At 28.8% G+C, this 24,593-nt stretch overlaps 1 protein-coding gene across 8 annotated transcripts in view; it reads left to right on the forward strand.

Annotated features, from left to right (window-relative positions):
* Window positions 1-24,593, forward strand: part of Pkc53E (Protein C kinase 53E) — a 129,008-nt gene that overhangs the window by 101,688 nt on the left and 2,727 nt on the right. For all 8 annotated transcript variants that reach the window (XM_075311183.1, XM_075311181.1, XM_075311184.1 and 5 more), the window contains 7 exons: window positions 17,841-17,969; window positions 21,228-21,384; window positions 22,317-22,434; window positions 22,495-22,605; window positions 22,667-22,795; window positions 22,857-23,122; window positions 23,213-23,414. In XM_075311183.1, the coding sequence (XP_075167298.1) occupies window positions 17,841-17,969; window positions 21,228-21,384; window positions 22,317-22,434; window positions 22,495-22,605; window positions 22,667-22,795; window positions 22,857-23,122; window positions 23,213-23,414 (1,112 nt within the window). The remainder of the gene's footprint in view (window positions 1-17,840; window positions 17,970-21,227; window positions 21,385-22,316; window positions 22,435-22,494; window positions 22,606-22,666; window positions 22,796-22,856; window positions 23,123-23,212; window positions 23,415-24,593) is intronic.

Raw genomic sequence — 24,593 nt, forward strand, 5'->3', positions numbered from 1 at the left:
TTTTCTCTTCGGTGACTTGATAGTATCAATTCCCCTAATATTCCTGTCCAATACGCTCGAATAAATATTGTAAAAATATGCAATTAAAATTTTAATTGAAAATTGGTGATATTTTAGAAATTCGCTGAAATACGCGAATTATAAACAGTTAGATAAGACAGATAAGACAGAGTTTAAATTTCTTCCGCATCCGAGTTAGTAAATTTCTAATTTTTTCTCGAACTCTCATATAAATATCGTTTTTTTATTTAACTGCATTCCACATGTTTTTTAACGAAGATTATTTCTTCGAGATGGATTCGACAAATAAAGATTTAGAAACTGATTTGCAATCAAGATACGATAAGAAAGGAGAAGGATTAGGTCTCGAATCAATTTTACACCTTTGCATACTTTCGTCAATTTAACCAATTTTAGTTTTGATGACTATTCTTGTAAAGTCAAACAAAATATTATGTGACATTTCACTGCCCCATTCCATAGAATCCCCGCTTTCTCAAGAATAATGTAAGTATTAACAAAAAAAAAGTTCTTATCTCAAATCTAGCTCAACATAGTGTTTGTTTCCACCAAGAAAATAACAAAATATGGTAAGTACTTAAATTAAGTAAATGGTCCTTGTATTTTTATTTGATCATCGTAATCATTATTTTGAAAGTTGCCTAAATAAAGGTGGATTTATGTGTTTTTACAAGGATTATCCGGTTTTGTAAAAGGGATATGTCGTCAAAGCATCTTAACACAATGACAGAAACAGACCAAGGATTCTAACAAAGATTTATTCTTCAAAAAATAAACATTAGTTTGTTTGCTTTAAAAGTCCTATACATACATTCTTACGTGTGTGTGTGTAGCTTTGCATATTGTTTATGTAAACTTGTCACAAAAAAATACAAAATCCTCCCCACATATATCATGAATATTACTTGGAGAAAGGGGTTTGCTTGAGAATAAATTTTACTTTTCTTGGAGAAATATCTTATATCGAAAGTATGATTTAACACTAACTACACTGAAAAAAAAGCATACTCGGTTCCAAAGATTTTGTCTTTACTTTAAAAAATTTGGTATTGATTCCGAGCCAAAGAAGCGGAGAATACAAGTAAGGATACTTTTAAGACACAATTCTCTTTTAAATTTAGGTTTTGTGTACTTGCTTCTAGGAAGCAAATTTTAATCTTTCGCTTTCTCAGCTTTTTTTCTTCATATGCTATCAAAGTCCTTTAAAAACGAGTTAACGGCAACTTTATTTTCCAAATTAGGACTCGAATTCCAGTAGAAATTATCCTATGTTTAATGTAAAAACCCTCTTTAAAATAAAGTTTTGAAAAACATGTCCTCTATTTGAACGATTTTTTGCTTTGTAGTCAAGATGCAAAAAGACAACAAATTTAAAAACAATTTCATTAAATTTAAAGAATTTTTCTGAATTATTAAAGTCAAGTTGACCTTAGCCTATAAATTTTTTCTTTCATGTTAAGATACACATTTTTAAGTCAAATCACTTAATTATAAGGACAATACGACTTCATTGAAAAGTTTATCGACTTTTGGACAAGGAAAATAACTTTATTTTAGAGAAATGCGTCTTCTATGCTAAGCAAAATTTGTATTCGTATTTTAAAGACATGAAATCTTTGACCTCACGACAATATTTTTTTCAGTGTAAGAAAAAAATCAGCTTATTAGTGCTTGATTTTCAGACAAGACATACGAAAGACAAGTGTACTTATTTCTTTAGTTTCTGACGGTTTACGTCATCATATCACGAAATTTTATAAAATAAAAATGAAAAGTCGAATGTGAAAATTACAAAAAAAGAAACAATTGGCGATTATCTCCGGCTTTCGTTTTTGTTAGCTTTTATGTTCGGTGTAAGCTCGCAAACGGCTGAAATTTTTGAGCAGAATTTCGATTTAATGAAACATTTTTATAAATATAAATAAAATAATAAAATATAAAGTAAGAAAGTTTAGGTATTTGGTCCAGTAAAGTCTAAATTCCTAAAATGCCTCGATGACCTGGTAAAAGTTCCCTTTATAAGCTGCAGTTCTATTGAATAACCTTATATGGTACTTTTTTCGTAGTTCCAATTCTGCAGCAATGTTTGTTTAATTTTAATCAAATTAATATTATGTAAAATTGAATTGACTTAAATAAAACTAAAAAATAGAACGTAAATTATTACAGCAATCCCTCGATTTACGTCGTTTCGATTAACGTCGTCAAATTTCGGAACCAATCACAACGTAAATCGAGGTATTACTGTACTATTTTAAGATATACCACTCTTCGAGAAACTCTATAATATATGTATATTTAAGAGTTACATATGTATTTGTGATTACATGAATATCATTAAAAGAAAAGAGAAGATAAACATAACACACACACACATACATACATACGCTAAAGGACAAGCTAGACAATGTTACGGATAATAATTCTTACTGAAACACAATGGTGTACAAGCGTAAAAGGCTTTTGTTTTGTCCCCCAATGCCATTGCATACAGGGTATCATTTGTGGTTTGGACTATACAATGAACAATAACCAAACACCAACATAACCATGAATGATTTTGCTCATATGCCGTGCGAAACACCAGACCACATCGCACAACACAACGTTATAATATAATAAGGATAACAAAGGATCTGTGCATACATAAATCCCATCAAAATGTAAATATAACCACTCATATGGAATATAACTAATATGGATGCAGACATCCCTGCTACAAATGACACAACATCAGGAGCAGAGTTAAACGAAAAAGAAGAACAAGACCCAACAAGATAAAGAGACACAGAAAAAAAGTTGTATCCCAACAAAGAATTATAAGGGTTATGACTAAGGCATATCCCATATCTATGGCATACATCCTCCACTCAGCCATATATCCATCAATGGGAAGAACACATTTGTTACTGCTCAAAATTAAGATATAAAGCAAATACTGCAATCATTATTTTTTTCCCGTCCATAAAATTAGGGCATTGTGTGAGTTTGATTTGCATGTCATTTCTTTGATGTTGTTATTGAGGTCTATGGTCGGCCCTCAAGATAAGCCAGCAAAGTGGCTGTTCTTCACATATGGGAACAGTATAGAAATATTTGGAAGGGATAACAATTAGGGCAAGTGTCAAACTAGGAAGAATGATCAAATTCATGCCATGAAGCTTAAGGATTAATTAAATGGAATGATATCGAAATATAGCAGATATCGAAATATAGCAAATTAAAATGTTGTCAAATCCAGCAAGCTGTAATAAGATCAAGATTTCGAAGCCAACACCAAGAGACTGGTGATCGTCTTCCAAATGCTGGAGATATGAAAATGGGAGTTCCATCACCTTGTATTTATGAACGAAAATTGACTTCTAAATATTCAAGTGGTAAAGTTGGGTGGTAGACACGTTGCCAAAGTTGGTAGAATTCTACCTGAAAAGGTAGTTTATTATTGATAGATTTTGCAAAGAGATACTTCATAAATTGTCCATTGAAATAAATTTTTGAGAAAATTTTCTATAGAAATAAAATTTTGAAAAAAAAATTCTATATAGAAATAAATTTTTGAGAAAATTTTCTATAGAAATAAAATTTTTGAGCAAATTTTCAATAGAAATAAAATTTTGAGAAAATGTTCTATAGAAATAAAATTTTGAGAAAATTTTCTATAGAAATAAAATTATGAGAAAATTTTCTATAGAAATAAAATTTTGAGAAAATTTTCTATAGAAATAAAATTTTGAGAAAATTTTCTATAGAAATAAAATTATGAGAAAATTTTCTATAGAAATAAAATTTTGAAAAAAATTTCTATAGAAATAAAATTTTGAGAAAATTTTCTATAGAAATAAAATTTTGTGAAAATTTTCTATAGAAATAAATTTTTGACAAAGTTTTCTTTTTTTTCTATACAGAAATAAAATGTTGAAAAATTTTTCTATAGAAATAAAATTTTGAGAAATTTTTCTATAGAAATAAAATTTTGAGAAAATTTTCTATATAGAAATAAAATTTTGAGAAAATTTTCTAGAAAGAAATAAAATTTTGAGAAAATTTTCTATAGAAATAAAATTTTGAGAAAATTTTCTATAGAAATAAAATTGTGAGAAAATTTTCTATAGAAAAAAAATTTTGAGAAAATTTTCTATAGAAATAAAATTTTGAGAAAATTTTCTATAGAAATAAAATTTTGAGAAAATTTTCTATAGAAATAAATTTTTGACAAAATTTTCTTTTTTTTTCTATACAGAAATAAAATGTTGAAAAAATTTTCTATAGAAATTTTTCTATATAGAAATAAAATTTTGAGAAAATTTTCTATATAGAAACAAAACTTTGGAAAATTTTTCTATATAGAAATAAAATTTTGACAAAATTTTTTTATAGAAATAAATTTTTGACAAAATTTTCTATAGAAATAACATTTTGAGAAAATTTTTTATATAGAAATAAAATTTTGAAAAAAAAAAAATTCTTTATAGAAATAAGATTTTGAGAAAATTTTTTACAGAAATAAAATTTTGAGAAAATTTTTTATAGAAATAAAATTTTGAGAAAATTTTCTATAGAAATAAAATTTTGAGAAAATTATCTATATAGAAGTTAAATTTTGAGAAAATTTTCTATATAGAAATAAATTTTTGAAAAAAAAAATCTTTATAGAAATAAGATTTTGAGAAAAATTTTTATAGAAATAAAATTTTGAGAAAATTTTCTATATAAAAAAAATAAAATTTTGACAAAAATTTCTAAAGGGTGATTTGTTAAGAGCTTGATAACTTTTTAAAAAAAAAAACGCATAAAATTTGCAAAATCTCATCGGTTCTTTATTTGAAACGTTAGATTGGTCCATGACATTTACTTTTTGAAGATAATTTCATTTAAATGTTGACCGCGGCTGCGTCTTAGGTGGTCCATTCGGAAAGTCCAATTTTGGGCAACTTTTTCGAGCATTTCGGCCGGAATAGCCCGAATTTCTTCGGAAATGTTGTCTTCCAAAGCTGGAATAGTTGCTGGCTTATTTCTGTAGACTTTAGACTTGACGTAGCCCCACAAAAAATAGTCTAAAGGCGTCAAATCGCATGATCTTGGTGGCCAACTTACCGGTCCATTTCTTGAGATGAATTGTTCTCCGAAGTTTTCCCTCAAAATGGCCATAGAATCGCGAGCTGTGTGGCATGTAGCGCCATCTTGTTGAAACCACATGTCAACCAAGTTCAGTTCTTCCATTTTTGGCAACAAAAAGTTTGTTAGTATCGAACGATAGCGATCGCCATTCACCGTAACGTTGCGTCCAACAGCATCTTTGAAAAAATACGGTCCAATGATTCCACCAGCGTACAAACCACACCAAACAGTGCATTTTTCGGGATGCATGGGCAGTTCTTGAACGGCTTCTGGTTGCTCTTCACTCCAAATGCGGCAATTTTGCTTATTTACGTAGCCATTCAACCAGAAATGAGCCTCATCGCTGAACAAAATTTGTCGATAAAAAAGCGGATTTTCTGCCAACTTTTCTAGGGCCCATTCACTGAAAATTCGACATTGTGGCAGATCGTAAGTCTATTCATGATGAAATGTCAAAGCATACTGAGCATCTTTCTCTTTGACACCATGTCTGAAATCCCACGTGATCTGTCAAATACTAATGCATGAAAATCCTAACCTCAAAAGAATCACCCTTTATATAGAAACAAAATTTTGAGAAAATTTTCTATATAGAAATAAAATTTTGACAAAAATTTTTATAGAAATAAAATTTTGAAAAAATTTTCTATAGAAATAAAATTGTGAGAAAATTTTCTATAGAAATAAAATTTTGAGAAAATTTTCTATAGAAATAAAATTGTGAGAAAATGTTCTATATAGAAATTAAATTTTAAGAAAATTTTCTATATAGAAATAAATTTTTGAAAAAAATTTCTTTATAGAAATAAAATTTTGAAAAAAATTTCTTTATAGAAATAAAATTTTGGGAAAATTTTCTATAGAAATAAAATTTTGAGAAAATTTTTTATAGAAATAAAATTTTGACAAAAATTTTTATAGAAATAAAATTTTGACAAAATTTTATATATAAACAAAATTCTGACAAAATTTTCTATAGAAATAAAATTTTGAGAAAATAAATAGAAATAAAAAAAACATATAAATAAATTTTTGAGAAAAATTTCTATAGAAATAGAATTTTGACAAAATTTTGTATAGAAATAAAATGTTGTTAAAAGAGATTAAACTGATTTCTCGAAAAATATCCCTACAAAAAAGTCCCCAACTCAGAAATTTCGTCCCCAACCCATTCACGAATAAATATCCCCAGTATGGGGAAAAATCCCCAATACTGGCAACACTGGTTGTTAGCTCATGGTCGATATCAAAAACAGATGTTAACTTAATAAAACTCATTTAAAATATATTTTGGATTTTATTGTCTGATTGACGTCATTATTCGAGGGACACAACACACAACTGACACATAATGGTGTCATTATTTTAAAATGCAAATAAAAATGTGACATTAGTTGCATTAAATACAATAAACTTCAAAATTAAAATACCTCATACGTCACCTGGTACTACATTTAAAATACACCTACAATAAAAAAAAAACGGGTGACGTATAATAAATATTAATTCAATATTGATTTTTATATTAATGCAATTATTCATCAAATGTCTTTTATAAATATATGTTGAAACTTTGTATATGTATACTCGTATGTTATAAATAATTACATATGTAATTTTTTTTCCTTAGTGGATTTATAAAGGGTGATTCTTTTGAGGTTAGGATTTTCATGCATTAGTATTTGACAGATCACGTGGGATTTCAGACATGGTGTCAAAGAGAAAGATGCTCAGTATGCTTTGACATTTCATCATGAATAGACTTACTAACGAGCAACGCTTGCAAATCATTGAATTTTATTACCAAAATCAGTGGCAGAAAATCCGCTTTTTTATCGACAAATTTTGTTCAGCGATGAGGCTCATTTCTGGTTGAATGGCTACGTAAATAAGCAAAATTGCCGCATTTGGAGTGAAGAGCAACCAGAAGCCGTTCAAGAACTGCCCATGCATCCCGAAAAATGCACTGTTTGGTGTGGTTTGTACGCTGGTGGAATCATTGGACCGTATTTTTTCAAAGATGCTGTTGGACGCAACGTTACGGTGAATGGCGATCGCTATCGTTCGATGCTAACAAACTTTTTGTTGCCAAAAATGGAAGAACTGAACTTGGTTGACATGTGGTTTCAACAAGATGGCGCTACATGCCACACAGCTCGCGATTCTATGGCCATTTTGAGGGAAAACTTCGGAGAACAATTCATCTCAAGAAATGGACCGGTAAGTTGGCCACCAAGATCATGCGATTTGACGCCTTTAGACTATTTTTTGTGGGGCTACGTCAAGTCTAAAGTCTACAGAAATAAGCCAGCAACTATTCCAGCTTTGGAAGACAACATTTCCGAAGAAATTCGGGCTATTCCGGCCGAAATGCTCGAAAAAGTTGCCCAAAATTGGACTTTCCGAATGGACCACCTAAGACGCAGCCGCGGTCAACATTTAAATGAAATTATCTTCAAAAAGTAAATGTCATGGACCAATCTAACGTTTCAAATAAAGAACCGATGAGATTTTGCAAATTTTATGCGTTTTTTTTTTTAAAAAAAGTTATCAAGCTCTTAACAAATCACCCTTTATTAATAAAAGTAACAAATGCAGGTCATTCATTCAACAGGACACATTAAATTATCAAAGAAGTTTTTACAAGTATTTGCCAGACACACAAAAAAATGCACACTATGCCAAGCTGTTGCTACTTCAGTTATTTTCACAAGCAAAAATAAAAAATAAATGCTATACAAAGTACTAAAGCAAATAAAAAGCAATGAAGCAACCACTTCAACACCTATGCATACAAATACTCTAGTAAATAAATATACAGGACTAATGAATAAAAAACCATTCGTTAAATTTATAAAAGTATTTGTCAGAGTGTGTCTGTGTAAGAAAAATTTCTTCACACTACTTGACACAATCACGCACGCAAGTAGCCAACCTACAACACAGTTTACCGTAACTGTCTTGATATGGCACAAGATTGATGAATTGCAAGCAAAAGCAATGCAAACTATGCTTGAAAATAAACCAACGATTGAAATACCACTTGCCAACAGCTGCACAATGGTATACCACCAATATATATTCGCACTAGATTGCATGCTCACACGCACGTAGATACATACATAAATAGAATGCAACACAATTCGTATAAATCAAATACAAACCATACATGTGTATATGTATATGTATTCGCATATATTGCAATTGTATTGGTTGTACAAAGTCCTTTATTTATTCTCACAATACAAATTTAATGAAACCAATGGGTGATGAAAATCAATTTGTTTCAAGAAACTGCATCGAATGTATAGCTTCACTTGGGGTTATTCCCCAAGTATTAGTGGGTATGATGGCAAAAACAATCCATTAATGCGTGTGTGTTCGAAGGAAATGAAACCATGAACATGAAAACATAACATTTCCAACCACAATGTGTGCATTGCAACTGGAAAACTCCCACACCGCTCACTCTGAGGTATTTACACAACAATGTGTGAGTACACCTCAGTGTTCTAACTAACGAAAACCCACATTAATTTCAACAAATTGACGTTTTACTTTACCACTAAGATCCGTAACTTTCTTTCCAATTTTCATTTAAATAACGGAAATTAAAGCACATCTCCCTTTTTTGTGCTCGCCTTTCTTTCCCATTGCTATGGTGGGAGGAAAGCCAGCGCAACACCTTGAAAAACTGTTGCATACATTTGCTGTCTCATATATGGCATATGAACAGTCATTACCACAGAATGGAAAAACAAGCACATACACACACATACGTAGATAGTAGATATACAAAGGATTCGTGTAAATACTAAGGTAGGTCAGTTTTTTAGGACCTAGAAACAATTAAAGCAAAAAGAGACTTAAAGAAAAAAGATATTTTTTGCATTAATTGATTTTAAAAAATTAATCGGTTTAATCAATACAATGATAATATCCAACGGACATTAAAAAAATATTTAATTCAATTTATTTATGTTTTTTTAACTATGTTTTGATTCAAAAATTAGTTAGGAAATTGTAAGTACAAACAAATATTTTTTTGCAATAAAAATAACTAACGGTAAATTAGTTTAACTATAGAATTTTTTCAATGTAGTTTGACGACCATATAAGTGGAATTTTGTTTTTGTTATTTTCTCCGACTTCTTTGCAACTCAAATGAGAGGCAAGGTATATTTTCTTCTTATCTATATTTATATCCTTAGCTTTGAAGTTTCTATTTATAAATCAACCCATCCTAATGTCTAACCATGGACAAAAATGCTGACTGTTTGTGACAAAGTTGAATAGGGGCTGTAACTGTTGAATTTGCTTTATGCTGAATATGCATCAAAGTATACAATACAAAAAATTCCAGCAATTATAGAGTAATCTTTCGAGTTTAAAGGCTTATCAAAATCGTTTGTAATCACGGTTGCCACAGTAGGTAGAATTCTAGCAAAATCTTATTTTTTTACTGTTTGATAGATTGGTAGGATTTTTCAAGGTTTGGTAAATTTTTCTATAAAATTAAAATTTTGAAAAAATGTTGACAAAATTTTCCATAGAAATAAAATTTGGACAAAATTTTCTTCAGAAATAAAAATTTGACAAAATTTTCTATAGAAATAAAATTTTGACAAAATTTTCTATAGAACTAGAAATTTGGACAAAATTTTCTATAATAAAGATTTGGACAACATTGTCTTAGAAATAAAATTTTGACAAAATTTTCTATAGAAATAAAATTTTGACAAAATTTTCTATAGAAATAAAATTTTGACAAAATTTTCTATAGAAATAAAATTTTGACAAAATTTTCTATAGAAATAAAATTTTGACAAATTTTTCTATAGAAATAAAATTTGGACAAAATTTTCCATGGAAATAAAATGTTTACAGAATTTTCTATAGAAATTTTGACCAAAAATAAAATTTTGAGAACATTTTCTATAGAAATAAAATTTTGAGAAATTTTTCTATAGAAATAAAATTTTGACAAAATTTTCTATAGAACTAGAAATTTGGACAAAATTTTCTATAGAACTAGAAATTTGGACAAAATTTTCTATAGAAATAAAATTTTGACAAAATTTTCTATGGAAATAAAATGTTTACAGAATTTTCTATAGAAATTTTGACCAAAAATAAAATTTTGAAAACATTTTCTATAGAAATAAAATTTTGAGAACATTTTCTATACAAATAAAAATTTGACAAAATTTTCTATAGAAATACAATTTTGAAAAAATTTCTTATAGAAATAATAATTTTGACCAAAACTATTTAAAATAATAGAAAACTTAAAAGAAAGATTTTTTTAAGTTGGGTAGATTTGTGGTAAAATGTTCTTCACATTTTGGTAGATTATTTTTTGCACGGGTGGCAACAGTGTTGGTAATCCAACAGAATAAAAACACAAGAGAACGAAACTGTGAAGCGAAACTGCGTCAGTAGGTGGCAGTCATGGGGAGAATTTCTCTTATAGCATGCAGTTTTTGTCGGCGCTTCTTTCAAATATCATACAGTTTGCATCGGCGTCGCCCAGTTCAGTTCTCTGCCGGCTTTACGAAACGTAAGAAAAATATGATTTAGAACCCACTTTGTAATAACAAATGTTCTTTTATATAAATCTTTTCATTCCATTAAATTTTTTGGCAGACAATTTGAAATTATAACTGCCGATGCCTTTATAAACAATTTATCAAAACAACGCTTCGACCGCAACGTCGGTAATACCAAAGCTGCAGGTAATGTGCGACACCTATACGGTTGACATTTGTTGTTTTTTTTTTTTTTTGTTTTTATTCTCTCTGATCCAAGCATAACAGTATACAAACCATGAAAAAGCAAATAATATTTTCTAATACCATAAGCATAGGAAGGTGTTGATACAAATCTAATTAATCAATATGTTCTATTCACAGAAAGGAAGACCGTAATTAAACTATTAATAAATTTTAATTTTTTTATTGGAAAAATTATTTGGGTTTAATTTTATTTTATTATTTTCCAAAAAAAAACAATACAATTTTCCTTAGCCCTTAGTATATCTCACAAATTTTATGAACTAAATATGGTTATAAAATTCCATGAGCGTACAAATAAGCAGAAGAAAATTTCCGTACGATTCCAAAAAAAGTATGAATGAACTATTGCATGGTAAAAATGACCATGATTTGACGCCAATGATTGTTTTCTTTATATTTCATTCATTTTATCTTTCATGGTAGTTAGTAATTTCCCACTTAGTTAAAAAGAATACCAGGTTATTACATTTTCCTGGCTTTAACAACGTATTGTGGAAATTTAAAAGAGTGGAATACAATTTAGTTCAATTTCATTTCATTACAATTTACGCACGAGGTAGTTCATTTTTCACCTGTATGAAATTCACTGATATTCACCAATACCCTAAATGTTTGCTATATCAAACAAATACATAACCTTCGTTATATTTATGGTATCAATTTATAATTTCACCCAAGTTAATGGAATATTTATTGAAATTGAATTTTAATCAATTTTAATTATAGAGAAGCAGGAAACATTCATTTGAATGTTGGATCCCTAGCGAGAAGATGTATATCATAGAGATTCATTGCAAAAAGAACCCACACTTTAATGCTGGGAAATGAGTTCAAGGGTAATTTGCTCATGTAGTCTAGTAACGATTACTATTAAATGTCATGTAAACTTACAAACAAATCTCAATTTGACACATGCCGTTATGGCTCTCATGCATAATGCATGTCTCACCTCTGGGAAAGAATTTCTCATTTGAAAAATTATCATAGCACACATACAAGTACTGTGTGTGTGTGTCTGTATGGCATATGGGAGATTGTTTGTTTTACAAATGGAATTCCAATTTTATGGATTAAATGTTCATTTGTATTTAAAAATTGGTTTTACATATATCCTTACATATGGGTGGATACTCGTGAGTACGCATACTAATGAACGCAAGCCTATAGTGGAACAAAAACCAATACGACTTAATTAATATTTAACACACACACACACAAAAACACTAGTACAAGTATGAAAATTAGTATAATAAATGCGATAAACATATGCAATTACACGTTGGTCATTATGAAAAATGTGAAGGAACAAAAATCAATGACAAACAAACTAAACGATGTTATTTAATTTTCTGTGTGGTTAAAAGTCAAATGAGTATGTATGGTCAACCATAATTGGAATTTCATATAATTAAAAACAAATATGTTGATGTATTTTGAAAAACAACAAAAATAATTTGCAATTATTGTCTGTAACCAATGACTTGGAGGAAAATGGAAACCGTGATATAATATGAACTACAACATAATGTTTTATAGGAAAAAACTACGAGCCTGAATGAGTATGAATATGGATGGCTTAATACACGATAAAAAGGCCCTAACATCAGTTTTTATTATGTTAGAAAAGAATAAAAACGAAATAACAAAATTGTTAAAAAGTTGTAGAAAAATTTTTGCAATATTAAACATTTTAAGAATATTTTTATTTATTTTTTTTTCTTATCATGTAAAGTAACAAAAATTCAAGCTAGGCCTTATAAATAGTTGTAAAAATATGCAATATCAATTTTCCCAGAAAAAACTAAAGGCTACGGCCCTGGCATACCTATGTCTATATATGGATTGCTTATCCCTTAAATACCAAAAAACACTCATTCTTCCGAAAAAAATATATAATATGCGAAATGGTAAAAAGGAACATCTGCATAGCACATTTTTTCTATTTTTTTTTTTTTGTTTTGTGTTGTTTTGCAAAAATACTGTTTGTGTCTTAAAAGATACATTGCGCATTAAACTAAGGTTTTTTACACAAATAAACAATTTGATTTTAGTAGTGAATGGAGATATTTTTATACTACACAGATTTTTTATCAACATTCGTGTCTGTTCTGGTACACACATGTACAATTTTCGTGTGGTGTCACACTTAAAAGGTGTTCTGGCCAACACTATACACCGTCATAGACCTGAAAAATGTACACGAACATTTCTTTTGTGTAGGCTTAGTGTACAGCCATCGTATGCAAAGTTAGAAGTTTTTATAACAAATAAATAACAGAATCTGAAACTTTAATATGTTTATTTTATAAATATTTGCAAATTTTATTGGGAAAGTCACTTATATATGGCAGAAACCACGATTTTAAAAATCCATCTAAAATTTGAACCGAAATTTCCTCTGATTGGTGTATAAATTTTGGGGTTGTTTTAATCAGCTGATTTTCAGTGTGTTCGAAAGTATAATGTTGCCACAATTTTTAAAAGTTAACACAAAAAAGTTTTAAGCAAAATTATTTTTGATTTTTGTGAATAATATCCGCTTTCCTAAACAAAGGTCTTTTTGAAAATATAAGGTAATTAAATTATCATGCCTGTTCTGGGTCACACCGCATTGTGCACCACACTATACACTTTCTACACACCACACACAAAGTTAGTTGTTCTGAGTCACACGTGTGAACACTTTTTTCGGACTTTTAATCGAAAAATGTGACAGCTGATTTTTTCTGCAAGTCATATTATTTGCAGACAGAAATTATAAACAAAACATATTTTGCCGGTATAAACGTAAAAAATTAAAAGTAAGTGCGTAATTCAAAGCCATAAAATGCCTGCCGGATTTTTGTTAGCAAGTGAATAATGTAAGGACAAGAGCAATTTATCAAGAACAAATAAGAAGGCGACAATTACATTACATTTTGATTTCTACCTTTGTTTTGATTTGCTTTTTTCTATCCCTCCTCAATGTTACTCATGAACAAACGATCGCCGTGTCGTTCTCGTTTTTGTTTTTGTCGGAGGAGAAGTTTTTATATTGGTTTTGGTCAAACAGTTTTTAACATCCATACATTAAAGGAAATTTAATTATAGTGGGCATAATTAACTATTCTGTTAAGGTTTTTCTCTTTGTATTGCTTAAATATTTACAATAATATTGCAAACAAATTTTCTATCGTGGCGGCCTCCATGTGCAGAAAGATATTGGCGGCGTTAGTTTTTTTAATTTGCTCAGTGATTTGTGCACCAAGAACACTTTGCAGAATTGAAGATGTCATCTTTTTCATGCAATAAATTTGGTAAAATTCACTTTTCTTAGCCCATTGATTTTGTAAAAGTTATACGTGTCTGTTCTGGTACACACATGTACAATTTTCGTGTTGTGTCACACTTAAAAGGTGTTCTGGCCAACACTACACACTGACGGTGTTAATATAAAAAGGTCTTCCAGGAGTTTTTGTTATGTTCTTCTCTAACATAAATAAAAAACTTTTTTGTTAAAAAATTTGTAGAAACATTTTTGTAATATTAGACATTTTACGATTTTAGGTCTTTTTTCTTATCCTGCAAAGTAACAAAAAAATTCTCTTTAAATATTGACGATTTTTTTACTGATATGTAAAGATCGTTTTGGAAAAATTCATTCACAAGTAACCCACAAAATTCTACCACTTCTTTCGATATAATTCTAAAAATACCAAACCCCACTATTGTGGGACTAAAAATTCATTCAATTTTAGATTGTCGTGAAAATTGCCTCAAAACACAAACTCATCGTTTCACATATTTACTTATCAATTGTTTGAATTTTTAAACTCATTTCGAATTTTTAATAAAAAAACATGTGGAATCCTTATTTTCTACAAAATAATAATTTTGTGTTTTTTAAGTAATAACATTAAATTTTCTGGTAGACTTACTTATATTCACACTAAAATTATTTTCCAATTTTCAGCAACATATTATATTTTGTTTTTATAAACATAATAACGACAAATTCCATAAGGTTCATAAAATGTTCTATCAATATTTACTTCATTTTGCTTTCTTTCTATACTCAAAAGAAAAATTCCATTAACAAAAGCAAACTTTAAAAAAAAGTGTCCTTTGTTGAAAATGTTTCTTCCCTCGGTTCTTATTTATAGGCCAACAACAGATTTTCTAATATCAAACTAAATTGTTCTTATTTGTGTGTATAAAAATCTATTAAACCATTTGAGACCAGTCTAAAATAAACTTTTTCCATTTTACATTGTGTGGTTGTATGTGACTTTTTAAATATACAAACATATGGGCATAGGCTATACCCTTGACAAACTGACTAAATATATTTTTATCTTGACCAAGTGTGAAAACATAAAAAATAGAAGCGTATGACAATATGTGTCTTTAAGCACTTAGATGATCACACAGGACTCATAAAAGCAACATACACTCGCCCACACACACACATATATAGGCACGCCTTTACAAAATATAACCACATAAGTATGAGCTAGGATGTTATGAAAATAACTACAAATGACTACATACTATTCGTATATCTATATGAGCGCCACACACACACAATTACAGATTTCTTTAGTCCAGATCTAGAACATGTTGCCACTTTTTTTTTATAGCCAACACATTTTTAAAGGTTTAGTCGTGTGGAAAATTGATTTTGCCACATTGAATTTTTTGTTGTTGTTGTTGTCATTATTGTTGTCATCGCTTTATGTTGTAGAACTTTATGACCCCTAATAAATTTTTTGGATAGGTACCCATATGGTACCCATATGATGGTGAATAGAAAATCAATCTCTGGACAATTTATATATGCAATATACAGTTTGAGGTAAACGTAAAACGCCAAGTGATATAAGTCCAGTTGCCTCGAAACACTTTTACTTTAGTCCCTATTGGTCTAGCATGACATGACATCACTACATAGACAAAAGTTCTCTGAGAAAGAAGATGGTTTTCTGTGGAGCTCGTTGGTACTTTTATACCACATTTTGAATGGACGTAAATACCCTACAATCGTTTGATGCTAAAATTCTTTTTAAATTTTCCCCCAACTTCAATTAAATTTAGTGGTATTTTGGATCATAAAATTATAAAAACTATCAAATTTAATTCTTTTGGAATTACCAGAGACCGCCTGTAAGTATGCAAGTACTTTAAATCGACTGCCAGAAGAATAACTTTTTGTAATTGTTAGCATTGAAATGCTAGTAATTCCACCAGTCCTGATAAGTTAACGACATGACATCACTATATAGACCACGGTTCTCCAAGAAGAGGAACACGTTAATACTTTTATGACACTTTTTCAATGTACTTAAATACCATATATTTTTTTAATTTCATACGACTTTGTGATCAATTTCTACTATGTTCTGAATATCCCCCTTTAAGACGTATATTTTTTGTACATTTTCCTCCAATTTTTCTTTTCTATTTAAACTAATGGTGTGTTAGATCATAAAATTATAAACATTTTTCTGCCAAATTTAATTCTATGGGAACTACATGCGGGCGCCTAAAGGTATGCAAGTATTTTAAGTCGATCGTAATGTGATAAGGATATAATGTTAGATTAACCCAAAACGGAATGCAATTATTTTTTTCGATTTTATGCAGCAATTGATGCCACTTCTATTTTTTGCGAATGACATCCTCCGTGATAATTTTAGGTCATTTTCAATGTACAGAGTTGAGTACAAGTTGAGTTTTAAGTTTTTACACTACAAATCATATTTGTTCGGGAACACAATTTTAATGGAAAGAAATCCTCAATGAGCTCTAAAAATTTTGTATAAGAACCAATTAAAGGTAGGCATTTGCGACTATGCCAGTCAGATTTATTTGATCTTTATATTCATTAAAATTTCGTTCGGTGGGAAAGGATTTTTTCCATTGCGCGCAAAGACTTTAACTTTACAAATTCTTCAAAAAATCACAAAAAATGGAAAATGTAAATAATTTAATTTAATTTATTTTATTTTCATATGTAACTAAGCCTTACAAAGGCCTTATACAGTTACTTAAATCAACATTTACATAAGCGAAAATAGAAAAAATAGTATTAAGTAAAACTAGAAAAATAAAAAATAAACCCCATTTTATTTACATAAGCGAAAATAGAAAAAAATAGTATTAAGTAAAATTAGAAAAATAAAAAATAAACCCAATTTTATGATTTTCTGCAATCCAAGCATGAAAAATATGGTAGATATCGTTTGCTTTGAACAAGGATTAACTTGAAAAGAAGGGTTACAGACATATAAACTGGAACTATGGAAAAAGGACACATATCATCATTCTTCTTATTTGCCATCATACATCATTTTTACACTTAACATATGATATAAGAAATACTTAAAAAATACTAGAAAACGGTCAACTTCGATAAACCCCCAAATAATCTCAGGTAAGTTAAAGAAAGCCCAATCTATTTGTTTAGTTAATTGTTTATATGCTTCTATTAAATGTGAGTCTCTGGTTTTGGAAAAGTGTGAATGTTGATAGCCCTCATACTCAACCATTCTGGAGCATTGAGTGTGTATGGCTATCCATCAGTGTGTGTGTGCGTTTGTCTTATATCTTAATCCCCCTTAAAACAACCATTGTAATTTGTCCTTGCCAGAAAAACAACCAAAAGCTTTATCACTATCTACTACCACCACTATAACTACTACTACTACCACTCCACTACTAATCATTCCCACCTCAACTACCACCTATAACCCAAAATAGGAAAAAACTTAAACCCAGAAGAAAAAAGCAAATTTTCATTTAAAATATCTTAATTTTTAAACCTTAATTTTATCTGTCTGTCTTCAAAATGTGAAATTAATTTCTTTCATTTTATTTTTTTTTTTTTACTTTTTTTTTTGTAATACAAAATGTTTTCCCCCTCTACAGCATGTGACATGAACGTGCATGCACGTTGCAAAGAGAACGTGCCCAGCTTATGTGGATGTGATCACACTGAACGACGTGGACGCATTTTCCTGGAATTAGGTGTTAAAGATAATACCTTAACGGTTGTCAGTAAGTAGCCATGCATTGTGGTCAATGTTGAAATGTGATAAAGGTTGACAATGCTACCCTATTATGGTTGCAAAGTAAAAAAATTAAAGGATTAAGGTGTGATAGGTGGTTCTTAACTAACCTTTTATCAAGGAAATTGTAAGATTCTTATAAATTGATTTGAATGGAGTTATCGGACAGGTCAAATGTCATGTTATGTGGTCACCATAAAGTGGTGATCAGAACCATAATGTTGTGATCAAGATGATAATGATGACTACGAGTACTTATCTTATTCACATTATCTAACATACACCAATGGATTTAGAAGCACGGTTACCACAGAATTCTACCAAAAATCATAGATTTTTTACTGTTTGGTACATTCGTAGAATTCTTGATGTTTTAGTAGATTTTGCAAAATATTCCTCTCCACCTAATATGCTTCACAAATTTTCTATAGAAATAAAATTAGGACAAAATTTTCCATCGAAATAAAATTTTGCCAAATTTTCTATCGAAATAAAGTTTTGACAAAATTTTTTATCGAAATAAAATTTTGACAAAATTTTCTATTGGATAAAATTTTGACAAAATTTTAGATAGATAGAAATGCAATGTTGGCAAATTTTCTATAGGAATAAAAATTTGACGACATTTTTTCTGGGATTAAAATTTTGACAAAATTCTCTACAGGAATGACATTTTTACAAAATTTCCTATAGAAATACAATGTTGGCAAAATTTTTTATACGAATAAAATTTTGACAACATTTTCTCTAGGAATACAAATTTGACAAAATTTTTTATAGAGATAAATAATTATTAAAATTAAAATTTTCTATAGAGATAAATTTATGACAAAATTTTCTATAGAAATAAAATTTTGACAAAATTTTCTATAGAAATAAAATTTTGACAAAATTTTCTATAGAAATAAAATTTTGACAAAATTTTCTATAGAAATAAAATTTTGACAAAATTTTCTATAGAAATAAAATTTTGACAAAATTTTCTATAAAATAAAATTTTGACAAAATTTTCTATAGAAATAAAATTTTGACAAAATTTTCTATAGAAATAAATTTTGAAAAAATTTTTCTATAGAACTAAAATGTTGACAAAATTTTCTATAGAAATAAAATTTTGACAAAATTTTCTATAGAAATAAAATTTTGACAAAATTTTCTATAGAAATAAAATTTTGACAAAATTTTCTATAGAAATAAAATTTTGACAAAATTTTCTATAGAAATAAAATTTTGACAAAATTTTCTATAGAAATAAAAATTTTACAAAATTTTCTATAGAGATAAATATTTGACAAAATTTTATATAGAAATAAAATTTTGCCAAATTTTCCATAGAAGTAAAATTTTCTAGAAAATAGAAATAAAATTTTGACAAAATTTTCTATAAAATAAAATTTTGACAAAATGTTATATAGAAATAAAATTTTGACAAAATTTTCTATAGAAATAAATTTTGAAAAAATTTTCTTTGGAAATAAAATTTTGACAAAATTTTCTATAGAAATAAAATTTTGACAAAATTTTCTATAGAGATAAATAATCGAAAAAAAATTTTATAGAGATAAATATTTGACAAAATTTTCTATAGAAATAAAATTTTGACAAAATTTTCTATAGAAATAAAATTTTGACAAAATTTTCTATAGAGATAAAATTTTGACAACATTTTCTCTAGGAATAAAAATTTGACAAAATTTTTTATAGAGATAAATATTTGACAAAATTTTCTATAAAAATAAAATTTTGCCAAATTTTCTATAAAAATAAAAATTTGACAAAATTTTCCATAGAAGTAAAATTTAGCCAAATTTTCTATAAAACTAAAATTTTGAAAAAATTTTCTATAGAAATAAAATTTTGGCAAAATTTTCTATAGCAATAAAATTTTGACAAAATTTTTTATCGAAATTAAATTTTTACAAAGGTATTCATTTGGGGATTTGCATCTCACCAAAAGAATTTAATGACATTTTGACAAAATTTTCTATAGAAATACAATGTTGGCAAAATTTTTTATACGAATAAAATTTTAACAACATTTGCTATATGAATAAAAATTTGACAAAATTTTCTATAGAGATAAATATTTGACAAAATTTTCTATAGAAACAAAATTTTGCCAAATTTTCTATAGAAATAAAATTTTGACAAAATTTTCTATAGAAATAAAATTTTGACAAAATTTTCTATAGAAATAAAATTTTGAAAAAAAATTCTATAGAAATAACATTTTAACAAAATTTTCTATAAAAATAAAATTTTGACAAAATTTTCTATAGAAATAAAATTTGGACAAAATTTTTTATCGAAATAAAATTTTACAAAGGTTTCCATTTGGGGATTTGCATCCCAACAAAAGAATTTTAAGTTCTTTCTAAGTCATCACTTTTAACGTACATCCAAAAATGCTAGATATGGATATAATTTTCACTTCACATTAAGTTGTTTTGAGGTGATATATAAAACTCCGCTGTTTGACTCAGTTTCTGCAATAAATTTATATTTTCTAAATTTTACTCTCTATAAAACACAGCAATAATAAGTAATGTAATAGCAATTTCCAAATAAATTGTGAAAAGTGTTCGGAACCATTTCTCGGTCATAGAATTTATTCCAAAATATTTGCTAGTATTATTCAAAACGTCTCTATGTGGAGATAAAAGTCAAGAAGATAAAATTTTTTTGAAGTTTTTTTTGTTATTTCCTTTAAAATGAAATTCGAAATAATGAAAAAGAATCGCTTCTGAAGAACTAAAGCGAAATCAAATATGACTTCCACCCGATGACAAGCCCATGTAAAATTCATTGCTCCGGAGCCAAATTTGCACTACTTCCGGATCCAAACAGAATATTTTCATTGCTTTTTTGGCTATGACATTGTTTTATGCTGGGATATTGTTTGATGTTTTATTATGTCATGACGGCTCCGGGGAATAAGCGCCCAAGGAAAACGAGATCAAAATTGAAATGAAAAAATATCCGTTTTGGAGTCTTATTTCTTAAGACCTTTTTTTAACGAAGCCTGTCATGATTATTAGGAGGAGAAAATATACAATGGCGGCATGTTAGTCATTTCTGTCATACATTTAAATTTGTCTCTTTGAAAAGAATCTCCTCATGTGGATTGTACATATAAAATTGGTCCATCCTTATGGAGAATAATAAAGTTAATGTAGTTTAAGAGTACACCCATTAAGTTAATTTAATATTTTAAATTTTGTATTTCTGTTTTTTTTTTCTTTCGCAGTCAAAGAAGGTCGTAATCTCATTCCAATGGATCCTAATGGCCTGAGCGATCCATATGTCAAAGTTAAACTAATTCCCGATGAACATGAGAAATGTAAAAAGAAAACTCGTACCATTAAGGCATGTCTAAATCCAGTGTGGAATGAAACAATCACTTAGTAAGTACATACAATAGGGAAAAAGACACAAATGTAAGGCAAGCACATTTCAATATGGAAAAAAGACAGTTAAAAATTCGAATTATTGCATTGAAGACCCATAAAATTCCATTGGATAATCAAGCCGCGATGAACTCAAAGAAAACATAAAAAGCAGTGTAAAATACAATCACTGGAAACAAAATATATATTTTTTAAATATATGAAATGCTTAACTTAACTTAATTTAAATTATTATTTATTTTATTTTCTTCGCTTTGTAACTTTTTGGGGAAAATTAATCAAATCAAGCATACCTATTAGATCGAGTCACAGCAGTTTATTGTGAATATCAAAATAGTATCAAAAAAACATAGTACATACTTGAAAATAACTACACCCCTGTTTTCATTTAGTACGATATGCAATATTTGTATAAGCTACACAGATAAAAAATATCATCGATTTGTTTTCCAATTAAAATTCTAAATGAATTTAAAAAAATTTAAAACAAAAACCAATCAAAAAATTAAATTCATTACTTACTTTTTTAATGGAATCTATTAGTTTTTATTTTACGATGGGGATTGATACTTTCAACTTCGTGATTGAAGAAATTTTAATTCAAAATTAATTGGAAAAATTATCACCGAATTTTTTTAAAGTAAAATATTAAATGAATTTTAAACAATTTGCAACAAAAACCAATCACTAACATTAAATGTATCAATTAATTTTTTAATGGGATCAATTGATTTTTTTTTTATTGACATTGGTGAATGATATAATCATTTTTGTGATTGAAGAAATTAATTTCATAATTGAAGACAAAAATATTTTTTTCTGTTTATTTAGAACGTTGTTGCTCTGGCCTTTTATCGACAGTACAAATCTCATTGATAATACCAGGCGGAATTTTTATAAAGTTGTCATTTTACTTTTCCTTTTTTCAGTGAACTTAAAGCCGAAGACAAAGATCGCAGAGTTCTTATAGAAGTCTGGGATTGGGATCGTACTTCACGAAATGACTTTATGGGAGCTTTATCATTTGGAATTTCCGAAATTATCAAGGTATCGTATGTACGAAAAAAATATAACGAAAACATATATAAAACGGGAATGCATTTTCAGAATCCTGCTAATGGCTGGTTTAAGCTACTCACCCAGGACGAGGGTGAATACTACAATGTGCCATGTGCTGATGCCACACAAGATCTTCTAAAACTTAAATCACAGATGAGAGTAAGAGTTGAATCCCCTATGCTAGGTATCATGTATAAATTCTATGGTGTTTGTTTTCTAGAACTCATCGCAAAAGAAACCATTGGTAATGCGTTCGGAAACCAATAGCCAAAGTCAATCTAAAACTGATATGATAAGAGCAAGTGATTTCAATTTCATCAAAGTATTGGGCAAGGGTTCCTTTGGCAAGGTATATTTCGAAATTTAATATAAAATTCGAAACTTTCAAATTTTTGTGAAATTTCCAATAGGTCTTATTGGCCGAACGCAAAGGCACCGAAGAGTTATATGCCATTAAAATCCTCAAAAAAGATGTTATTATCCAAGATGATGATGTCGAGTGTACAATGATTGAGAAACGAGTTTTAGCTCTTTCGGATAAGCCACCATTTTTGGTTCAATTACATTCCTGTTTTCAGACCTTGGATCGTTTGTTCTTTGTCATGGAATATGTCAATGGTGGCGATCTAATGTTTCAAATACAACAATTTGGTAAATTTAAAGAGCCTGTTGCTGTGTAAGTCCTTTTTTTTATTGTTAAGAATAAAATTACAAAGTGGAAAATTATTATATTTATTTTCTTAATTTTTTTTAATTTATTTTTTAGTTTCTATGCTGCCGAAATTGCCGCTGGTCTATTCTTTTTGCATAGCAAGGGTATTTTATATAGAGATCTTAAATTGGATAATGTATTATTGGATGCTGATGGGCATGTTAAGATAGCTGATTTTGGCATGTGTAAGGAGAATATTATGGGTGATAAAACTACCAAGACATTTTGTGGAACACCGGACTATATAGCGCCGGAGGTAAGTCAATAATAAATAAATACTCTAAGCGAGTTAGACGGACCTTTAACAAAATTCATGACGATTGGTTATGAATTAAGAATAACGATTAGATGGATAGAAGGAGCCACCGTGGTGCAATGGTTAGCATGCCCGCCTTGCATACACAAGGTCGTGGGTTTGATTCCTGCTTCGACCGAACACCAAAACGTTTTTCAGCGGTGGATTATCCCACCTCAGTAATGCTGGTGAGGGTTTCAAAGCTTCTCTAAGTGGTTTCACTGCAATGTGGAACGCCGTTCGGACTCGGCTATAAAAAGGAGGTCCCTTGTCATTGAGCTTAACATGGAATCGGGCAGCAATCAGTGATAAGAGAGAAGTTGACCAATGTGGTATCACAATGGACTGAGTAGTCTAAGTGAGCCTGATACATCGGGCTGCCACCTAACCTAACCTAACCCAACCTAGATGGATAGAAGTGACATGGGTGGCCAGTATGGGAGTTGCTGGGTGTGCAGGACCAAACCTCCCACCCCTCCAGGCATGGTCAATTCGACAATTCCGTCAGGAATTGTAGACGCTCGGTACATTTAGTCCGTCCGGAATCTATATATGTCGAATTATTCCTGGCTGGATGGGTAGGAAGTGTGCTCCCGCCAACCCAGAATCTCCCAACCCACGTCACAGATAGACAGATGCACTTATAGCTAATATATTGCCCTATTTTCCTATCTTCGCAATGACAAAATTTTCGTTTCGTAGCCCTTAAATTTGGCAAACTCAAAATATGGCAAATAAACTTCTCTTTAATGAGATGTTCAAATTGAAGTTAAAGTTCGAATTGGAGAAACGTTTACCATAAACCTACCAAACAAAAATAATATGTTATTTTGCAAAATTTTATTTTTATAGAAAATGTTCTCAAAATCGTATTTCTATAGAAAATTTGCTCAAAATTTTATTTATGTAGAAAATTTTCCCAAAATTTTATTTCTGTATAATTTTATTGAAAGTTTTATTTCTATAGAAAATTTTGTCAAGATTTTATTTCTATAGAAAAGCTAGAAAATTTTCTCAAAATTTTAGTTTTATATAAAATTTTCTCAAAATTTTATTTCTGTAGAAATTTTTCGGAAAATTTACTTCTATAGAAGATTTTATCAAAATTTTATATTTACAGAAAAATTTCTCAAAATTTTA

The sequence above is a fragment of the Haematobia irritans genome, chromosome 5 (assembly GCF_050003625.1).
Source record: "Haematobia irritans isolate KBUSLIRL chromosome 5, ASM5000362v1, whole genome shotgun sequence".
Classification (NCBI taxonomy): Eukaryota; Metazoa; Arthropoda; class Insecta; order Diptera; family Muscidae; genus Haematobia; species Haematobia irritans.